At 40.8% G+C, this 10598-nt stretch overlaps 1 protein-coding gene across 2 annotated transcripts in view; it reads left to right on the top strand.

Moving 5' to 3' along the window:
* Window positions 1–1283: 1283 nt before the first annotated feature.
* The window catches only part of LOC110498659, a 40341-nt gene continuing 31026 nt past the window's right edge, over window positions 1284–10598 (top strand). Inside the window, exons 1-3 of one of the 2 annotated variants that reach the window (XM_021575304.2) lie at window positions 1285–1764; window positions 3384–3514; window positions 8843–9019. In XM_021575304.2, coding sequence (XP_021430979.2) covers window positions 1503–1764; window positions 3384–3514; window positions 8843–9019 — 570 coding nt within the window. In that variant the 5' untranslated portion in view covers window positions 1285–1502. Of the gene's footprint in view, window positions 1765–3383; window positions 3515–8842; window positions 9020–10598 lie in introns of both variants that reach the window. The other variant, XM_036953762.1, reaches the window with a different exon arrangement.

Raw genomic sequence — 10598 nt, 5'->3', positions numbered from 1 at the left:
TGACTGACTTGGTTATTTTGTATCATTTTTTATATATATATTTTAGAATACTCTAATGGCTCCATATTGTTAGGTACTTCAGTTTTGAAGATGGGCTTGACTGTGGTTGAGATTTTATAATGTCATGTTTCTGTGTATACAGGAAAGAGTTTTTAAATTAAGTTTTCTGCTTTTCAGTACAATCTTTGTTTGCAGTCTGTAGTCAATGAAGACCTGCCGATCCGGTGTTACTGGCGACTGGGCCTATGAAGTGACTGGTCAGGATCATGGATCAGGAGCTGTCGCTCTTCCTTCCTGAGTCAGAACAAAGGCCCCAACCACGAGGGACAGAGACTCCACCACAACCACTACATAGAACACAACCAGTGGACAGGTGGATTGAACAACCTCAGTCCTGGTGGTCATCAGAGAGACAGAGGCTCCAGTCAGGGATCCAGTCTGCAGCCCAGACAGACCCTTCTCTTCACAGTCTCATCGCAGGGATGGAGCAGGACCTGGGGCTGATAGAGACAGACCCTCCTGTTCCTATGATTCCAAACACCACAGTATCCATGATGAGAAGAGCAGGTCACCCTGGGCTTCAGCCTTCACAGAGTGTAGTGGGAGACTCCCTGGTGGAAGTCTATCAGGAAGTTTGTCTAATGCCTGGTGAATGGGTTTTTCCACCTGAGGGTGCTAGCTCCTGCTTCTACCTTCTCTGATGTCACTCGGTCACAACGTATTAGGACGGATGCGGACAAGCCGAACACCTGCCCCACCTGTACAGCGCGTCACTAATGCGAACTATGTGAAGGCACACCAGACCGTTCTCACCAAGGAGAGGCCCTTAAAGTTGCAAGCTGTGTTAAAAGAGCTTCTCCTTCCGGAGTAACCTTACCAGACATAGGAGTGACGACAATGGGGAGAAATTGTAGATGTATGCACTTCTGGGAACAATTCTTTACCGGAAATATTATAGTTATCATGTGAAGTGTCTTGTCGTAAGAGGGTAATTAACCGCATACCCCTCATTAACCCTTTGTTAACTTATCATTTGAAACAGCGACAGTAAGCCTAGACTAGAACAAGCACTTAAATATTTACCTTACTGAGTAGATGGAATAAAGTCATATTATTATATTTTATCACACTGTTCGTTCTTAACAAGTCTGCTCTGAACTTGAAAGATAGTGATCATGAATAGGAGATTTGATATGTAACGTAATAAGCAGTACCGTATTTCAAAAAACAAAGCGCACACCTTTTTCAGTTACCAGCCTTTGAGCTATGACGCCAACCAATAAGATCCTTTCTCTTCAGTGTAAACGGAAGTGAGCAGTTACCAAAAACAATTATCACCATAGCGTTGTTAGTATTGTTATTTAGACGTTTATTAACACCTTTGAACTCAAAATATGCTTAACTGCACAGCATTACATACTTACATCAGGTAGTGTTTATTTCGCGTTGGAGACAGGGCTTTGTTGCTAGATGTTCTAGGTAAGGCTAGCTAGCTGCTAACAATGGCTAACTGTATTGTTTTTCATACTCAAATAGCCTCCGTCTTGGAGGTGCTAGCGAATGCAGCCGTGGCAGACATCTGTAAACTCGTAGATGACGACTATGCAGTATTTCGTTTGGAAATAACCCAAAGCCAGAAAGAAAACAGGACATTGCGGAGAAAACTACAGCTGCTGGAACTGAAGGTGGCACGGGAGCGCGCAGAGAGGACCATTCGTCCGAGTAGTGTCAAGATCCTCGACCGATACAGAGGAATGGCAAGAGGTACATTTTGCAGAAGGCCGAGGTTGCGCTGCCTATCGCCCCATTCCCCTCTGCGCATGTGTGACCTTAGATGTGTTAAACACATACTGTAGAATAGATGGTTAAAACGTCTTAGGGATAGCCCCCTTTCAATTTACGCCTAAATAACATACCCAAATCTAACTGCCTGTAGCTCAGGCCCTGAAGCAAGGGTATGCATATTCTTGGTACGATTTGAAAGGAAACACTTTGAAGTTTGAGGAAAATTTGAATTGAATGTAGGATAAAATAACACAATAGATCTGTTCTTTGAAATGCAACAGAAAGGGCCCTTTTCCAGCCATTACTCACTCTGGTTGTAATTCCGATGGTGCCCACAAGAGGGCAGCAGTGTATGTGTGGATAATTTGAAGCATGAGCGAACTACATGACATTTGGTGTGGTACATTTGGGCAAATCGTGAAGGAGACATTTGCATTCATATTACATTTTTCTGCAAGAATATCATCAAATCTGTATACTTGGACTTTGATTGAGCTTTTCCAGTATTAGTAGCCATATTATAAGTTCAACATTTGCAAAACAACCAGTTTTCATAACTTCATAACTCTGAATATTTGTATAATTTTTGTCCAAAAGGAAAAGGCATGCTGTCGTACAAGGTTAGTAGATACATTTTACGACAGATACAAGGTTTACTCTCGTAAAGCCCAGCTCATTAGCTATCTAGCTAGCTTTGTTTGACCCCGATTGGTGCTTATTTGACAACGTTAGAGTTGTTCAAGTGAAGTCCGCCCGCGTCAGTAGCGTGCCATGAAGGAGTTGCTCTCTGACCAAATATGGTGTCCTATAGGATATACAACACCCCAAATGATATAATGAAGTCTCGTTACGTTCTAGGATCTCTAAGGAATACATACGAACATGATTAGACTGGTTGAAACAATGTTTCGGGTTAGATTTTCACAGATGAATTTTTTTGCTAATTGAATGAGTGGAAATACAAAATCGATCGTGCATGCTATATGGACCTTTTTAGGATATGAACAAGGATTTGATCTAACAAAACAACACTTCATGTTATCTCTGTGACCCTTTGGATAATAAATCGGAGCACAATTTCAGAATGTAAGTCCACATTTCACCTTCAGGGATGAATTTATCAAACCTATCGCGGCGAAAAAACTGTTTTGTTAGGAGCTTTCCTCAAACAATAGCATGGCATTTTGTTGCAGTAATAGCTACTGTAAATTGGACAGTGCAGTTATATTAACAATAATTTAAGCTTTCAGTCGATATAAGACATGGTGACACAAGGCGCTGCATGATTTACAACTGTCCAGTTGACGGAACTTGGGTGTTGGTCAGTTTTTTTAATAGTATGCAATAACTCCCCTGATTACTTGGTTGTCTTGCCCAAAGACGCTCATATTATAACCAGATTCTTGTTTTCTGCACTTCATATTATTTACCCAATGAAAACAATGTGATGCATGGAACATAATACATCAATCAATAAATAGTATATCAAGAAGTGTTACCTTACATCCTTGCCAATTCTAGACATTATTAATTGTGTACAATATACCATTGTAAAGTAGCTAACCTAACCACCTCTTTTCCCCCAATCACACTCTCAGGTGAAGGACATCTCACTGGAGGACACAGGAGGGTTGTGAAGCCAGCTGGACACAATACATGGAGAGATGACCAACCAACCACTGTTGATGAGGAGAGTGGAACCTCAACCCAGCAAGTTATCGTGATAGAGGTTAGTGTAATAGTATAACATCAAAATTACAGTTCCTTTGTTAATCAAATGTGGCCCATTTATTTCAGAAAGGCTGCCTTCAGCTATTCACTTGCTTACATGTATCTGCCATAGGGGAGCTTGTGAGACTTCTCTGACACAGTGTTTTTGCTGCAGTCATTTATCTGTGGCGCTGCGCCACGGCAAAGAAATATGGAACTTGAAAAGAATATGTCTGCCGAGGCACACTTTTAAGATTCTAGAACAGTGCACATTTACTCTGCAAGCAACACGAGTAATGCATGACAACCCCATAATAAAATAGTTTCTCTTTACCAAGTTGACTTGTTGTTGTGTGTTCTATGCGAGAGAGATATTCCTCTGAAGGTGCATTCAAGTTATGAGTGCCTTAGGGAGGGAAACATGAATTCTGATAAGCAGTCAATGCATAACAATTCTTGCAATCACCGGGAAAACAGACGTTTTAATGGCCTTTGTTAAATATAGGGGATCCCAGTTTTCCATTCCTACTTTATTTATTTCTCAACTCCTTAGCGAACTGCACCATTTTAAACCCGTTGTTTTTAGCAGTGGCATGGTTAAGCACATTCCCACTCCAATTCCCTGTGAGTTTATCGGGGAGAGTGGGGGAAAATGTAACACGGGTCAATTGTATAGTAACTTGGGGTAAAACACAACCCTTCCTCAAACATTTTTGGGGGAGTGACTCAAAAACCATTGTGATGAGACGGATAGCATTTTTAGTTGAGCAAGAGTAGTGGCAACCAGGGAAAGTGTTGGGGGTGAAATGGTGACATGAAATGGTTTCTGGGGGGGGGGTGACTCCAAGTTACAATAACAGGGAGAGCTACATCATATTCGCTGTGTTTATTCAAGTTTTTGGGGATACAAAATTCAGCAATAGGATGCTAACTAGTTAAAAGATCATATTTGGGATCTAGCTAATGATTAGCCCAATAGGGTAAATGCAGATAGGCAACCCCGTGCTTCAGCCTATTTGTTTATAGCCACTATGCTCCATCAGTTGGGCTACAGGTGATAATGCTTATTACTAATAGCACATTTGATAACATGGACAATGCATAGGCTATATTTATGTTCAAATAAAAAAAATTGTCAACCCGAGAGTCGTCCTGTTATTTCGACCAATCAATTGGTTGAAATGTTGAAACTGGTTTTTCCATATATAGACAGACATGTGTTTGAATCCAATTAACTACTGAGCTTGTCTAATACTTTAAGCACACTGTTTGATTAAATAATTAGGACACACAAATTACTTAAGAAAGAGCCCGATGATCACACTGTGCTAAAACAAATGACAGCGAGTGCCTGTGTGACTGGCTTACGTTGTCTCACTTTCCTCCCTATTGCAGTGAAAAGGTACCACAGCACAGCATGTTTTTATTGCAGTGTCCGTGCTGATGCTGCGATCTCATTTCAGGCATTTAGTTTCTTACTGAAAAGTTATTTTACCGAAATCCCTAATTTGTTTAGGAAAAACATTCCCTCAACCCTTGCTCTCTTTACATGAAACATGTAAGCATCGCATGCAACCAATATGGCCTGACCTATAGCCTACCATAATGACGTCAATAAATTGGTTATAACAAACTACGAACACAGTAACACGTGACAGCAAAATGGATACAGAGGATGTGAAAAATAAACTTGAAATGGGTGAATGTTTACTGGTTTCTTAGGAGGTAAAGGGGAAGTCAGATCTGTGGAAGACATTTTACCTATTTGTGGAAACGACTAGGGATCAAGAAAAATGAGGGTCTGGGAGCAAGCATTGCGTAAATATTGTGTGCCAAACAGGTGTTGTTCGATTACATAAACATTCATTAATAAACATCACTAAATAACAACACTAAAGATTTATAAAGCCTTTATTACAGCAGACTAAAAACAGTTGCATGCATTCGTGAATTGCGGTTTATTTATTGTTTAGGCTAATTATTCAAAGCTCCCTTTGTTATTTAATTTAAAGCTAAAATGCTTGATTGCTTTTCAAAGCATTAATGTCTAATATGCTGTGTGATGGCATGAACAAAGGAATCATTGATTGATTCATATAGTAGGCTGTATATTGAAATAAATATATATATATATATATATATATATAGTAAGTAAGTTATGGTATTATGACTAAACAGGACGCGCTCTTAAGCCTATAGCTCGATGGTGGTTATACAAGGCTATACAAAGCCTACTAATGATAATATCATTACGTATAATAATGATGATCATAATATTAAATGCAATAATAACAATTAGAAGATCAAGAAAATGTAGGGTATAGGAGCGAGAGCTGCATGCATATTATGTGACAAACAGGTGTTGTTAGATTACAATATTTGTTTCTGCCTGTTTGGAACAGTATAAACAATACTAAATACATTATAAGTAATACCAGTCTGTTATAACGAAAACATTTTTGGAAGCTTTTATTACAGCATAGCAAAGATTAAAAACAGCAGAATCTGTGAAATTGCTTTTATGCAACATTTTGCCGTTGCACGAGACTTTTGTGCCAAAGGAATCAGTAGGCTATTAAACAAACACTCAAACAGGCAACAGAAGCTAAATCTGTCTTATTTCTGTAGATATATGGATGATTTATAAAGCCAGGCACATTTAACATTTAATGGAACGAATTGCAAAAATCGCTGAAGTTGGAGACTTTTATCTCCCTCACCAACTTCAAACATCTGCTATCTGAGCAGCTAACCGATCGCTGCAGCTGTACATAGTCTATTGGTAAATAGCCCACCCATTTTCACCTACCTCACCCCCATACTGTTTTTATTTATTTATTTTTCTGCTCTTTTGCACACCAATATCTCTACCTGTACATAACCATCTGATCATTTATCACTCCAGTGTTAATCTGGATAATTGTAATTATTTGCCTACCTTCTCATGCCTTTTGCACACAATGTATATATAGACTCCCCTTTTTTCTACTATGTTATTGACTTGTTAATTGTTTACTCCATGTGTAACTCTGTGTTGTCTGTTCACACTGCTATGCCTTATCTTGGCCAGGTCGCAGTTGCAAATGAGAACTTGTTCTCAACTAGCCTACCTGGTTAAATAAAGGTGAAATAAAATAAAAATAAAAATAAAACAACAGCTATTGATTATAGACCTAATTAAATTGGGGTTTCCTCTCTCCTCAACTTTCTTAGACAATTAGGCTCAAGGCAAGGGATGTTTCCTTGTCTCTGCTGCTCCTGCCTCCGCAGCATGGGTTCTCAATCCCAATATGCTGGTCAACTTTGCTATTATGCACATAACAACATAGGGAAAGGCGCCAATTCTACAGCGCACTGAAGATTATGTCGACAGCGACCTTATCCAACACGGAGAGAGTGCATTTGTTATAAAATATTAGATTTTTTAGTCTTGCTCCATTATTTTTTACATACAGTTGAAGTCGAAAGTGTACATACACTTAGGTTGGAGTCATTAAAACTCGTTTTTCAACCACTCCAGAAATGTCTTGTTAACGAACTATAGTTTTGGCAAGTCGGTTAGGACATCTACTTTGTGCATGACACAAGTAATTTTTCCAACAATTGTTTATAGACAGATTATTTCACTTTTAATTCACTGAATCATAATTCCAGTGGGTCAGAAGTTTACATACACTAAGTTGACTGTGCCTTTAAAGAACTTGGAAAATTCCAGAAAATGATGTCATGGCTTTAGAAGCTTCTGATAGGCTAATTGACATTATTAGAGTCAATTGGAGGTGTACCTGTGGATGTATTTCAAGGCCTACCTTCAAGCTCAGTGCCTCTAGTTGACATGATGGGAAAATAAAAAGAAATCAGCCAAGACCTCAGAAAAAAATGTGTAGACCTCCACAATTCTGGTTTATCCTTGGGAGCAATTTTCGCCTGAAGGTACCACGTTCATCTGTACAAACAATAGTACGCAAGTATAAACACCATGGGACCACGTTGCCGTCATACCGCTCAGGAAGGAGACGCGTTCTGTCTCCTAGAGATTAATGTACTTTAGTGCGAAACGTGCAAATCAATCCCAGAACAACAGCAAAGGACCTTGTGAAGATGCTGGAGGAAACAGGTACAAAAGTATCTATATCCACAGTAAAACGAGTCCTATATCGACATAACCTGAAAGGTCACTAAGCAAGGAAGAAGCCACTGCTTCAAAACCGCCATAAAAAAGCCAGACTACGGTTTGCAACTGCACATGGGGACAAAGATCATACTTTTTGGAGAAATGTCCTCTGGTCTGATGAAACAAAAATATAACTGTTTGGCCATAACGACCATCGTTATGTTTGGAGGAAAAAGGGGGAGGCTTGGAAGCCGAAGAAACCATCCCAACCGTGGAGCACGGGGGGTGGGGGGGTGGCAGCATCATGTTGTGGGGGTGCTTTGCTGCAGGAGGGACTGGTGCACTAAACAAAATTGATGGCATCATGAGGTAGGCAAATTATGTGGATATATTGAAGCAACATCTCAAGACATGAATCAGTCAGGAAGTTAAAGCTTGTTCGCAATTGGGTCTTCCAAATGGACATTGACCCCAAGCATACTTCCAAAGTTCTGGCAGAATGGCTTAAGGACAACAAAGTCAAGGTATTGGAGTGGCCATCACAAAGACCTGACCTCAATCCTATAGAAAATGTGTGGGCAGAACTGAAAAAGCGTGTGTGAGCAAGGAGGCCTACAAACCTGACTCGGTTACACCAGCTCTGTCAGGAATGGGCCAAAATTCACCCAACTTATTGTGGGAAGCTTGTGGAAGGCTACCCGAAATGTTTGACCCAAGTTAATACATTTAAAGGATTAAATGTCAGGAATTGTGAAAAACTGAGTTTAAATGTATTTGGCTACGGTGCATGTAAACTTCCGACTCCAACTGTAATATAACCATATACAACTTCAGGATCACGTCTTAGAGTAATGGACTGTGCCATCCCCGTGGCCTCCGCAATGGATTAGTCCACTGAAACAGGTGCGAATCAGACAGGTGTCTTGTGCACCATGGAAAAAACCCTCTACATTTAGACTGCTCGACTAAAGAAATCTCGATCACCAACAGCCTATCCACCAAACAATCTAACAGTTGACTAAATGGGGTTAGCCCTAAAATCATTTTAACAAATCATTTTACGAATATGTTATTGGAGCAAATTTCTGGAGGTATAAATTATATTTTAGATGGTGTCAGCATCATTTTATTTTCCTTCATTTTGGATAAGAATTCAACCTTTTCCCCCCCACTGCTACGACATTGTTATCAATTCTACTCATGTACCTTTAATAAACTCCTTCTTCTTGTCAGTCTGAAGATGCAGAAGTTGCAGGTCCTGGAGGATCGTCTCTGGTCAAGCAGGAGAGGACTGAAGGAGAGGATCCACTACACAGCAGAGACATCCAGGCTGGAGCAGCGGCACCTCCTGAATACACGGAGGACCTCACCGCCAAACCCCAGCCCAGGGCCCGACACAGCATTGCGGAGGTCAGTGGAAAGCCGAACGGCGTCCTCAAGACAGAGACGAACACAGAGAATTTAACTGTAACACAAAGGCTCTTACACACAGGATCTGACCTCAAGTCAGACCCAGAGAGACTGGGGTTGGGGAGACTGGGCTGTCCTCCTGCTCCTGCCTCAGAGTATTTACTTTACGGTGACTCGGGGACAGTTAATTCCCATCTGGACTCAGGTGACGAGTTTGAGACTGGCAATGATCCGTCTTGTTCTTACACTACAGAAATGAACCCTGCCAACATGCCCTTGGGTTTAGAGACACAGACTGATCTGTCTAGAGGGGACATGAAACGGTATAGTAGTAGTGTATACTCTGAAGGGTGCCTAGATAAGAAAGGGGAGGTTATAGTCGTAGATGAGGTGGCTGTGAAAGTAGAGGGTGACGCTCCTCCCACATGGAATGCAGATAGTCACCTAGGAGACGGATACTCACAGGGCAGAGATATCTTAGATTACAGGGAAAGCTTAGAGACAAATCTCAATGTCGACACCCACTCCCCTTTACACACGCTCAGTGGAGCAACATCTGGCGGTAGTAAAAAGAAATGTTTCCTCTGCATGTTCTGTAACAAAGGCTTTAGCAGCCCCCAGAAGGTGGAGATCCACCAGAGGGTCCACACAGGGGAGAAACCCTTCAGCTGTACCCAGTGTCACATGCGCTTCGCAGAGGCTGGCACACTGAAGAGGCACCAGAGGGTCCACACTGGGGAGAAACCGTTCGTCTGCCACGTGTGCCATGCTAGTTTCTCACACTCGTTCAACCTGAAGAGGCACCAGAGGGTCCACACAGGGGAGAATCTTACAGCTGCCCCCAGTGTGAGAAATCCTCCCACCAGCTGAAGATGCACCTAAAGGTCCACATGGGAGAGAGGCCGTTCGCCTGTACGCACTGCGGGAAGAGGTTCTCAGAGAGGAGCTACCTCAGGATACACCAGCAAAAAAAACATTCTACTCTATAACATAGAAAGTAACCATTTGATTCCATTGCTTCTGATGTTTAGATCAAACCCTGCGTTAAAGACAAAGATGGATTTTCCTTGTTCTGTACAGAAAAGATCCACAGATGCATTTGGATTAACGACAGTAACAGATTTGAATATATCTGAGTGGAATATTTTATCCAGACATTGTGTGATATATAAGCCTAAAAAGTCTGTTACATATTGTGTTTGTACTGTGTAGCCTATATGATGTTCACAAATGCCTGTTTCATTACTTTCATTTAACTACTTAAATGTTTTCCAAGACACTTTTAATGAGTATATTAATGCAGTTTATTCATCAAGTCCATGCAGATTTTTAGTTGAGACATGATGTGTGTGTGGATTTCATATGGTGTCATTTAAAACGTGTTCATGTTTTAATAAACACAAAATGGGACTTATCGTTACAACACTTTCATTGAGACTCTCTTTAGTATACATCACATCTGATCTCACCATATTCTGCATACATCCACCAGTGCTATACACTCACTAAATATACCTACACATAACCACACACTAACAAACACCTACTGTACACGTCAAAATAATTTAGTCAGGTTTGA

The sequence above is a fragment of the Oncorhynchus mykiss genome, chromosome 19 (assembly GCF_013265735.2).
Source record: "Oncorhynchus mykiss isolate Arlee chromosome 19, USDA_OmykA_1.1, whole genome shotgun sequence".
Taxonomy (NCBI): domain Eukaryota; kingdom Metazoa; phylum Chordata; class Actinopteri; order Salmoniformes; family Salmonidae; genus Oncorhynchus; species Oncorhynchus mykiss.
Note: the sequence above shows the minus strand (reverse complement) of the source record. Positions and strands in the feature narration are given on the sequence as shown.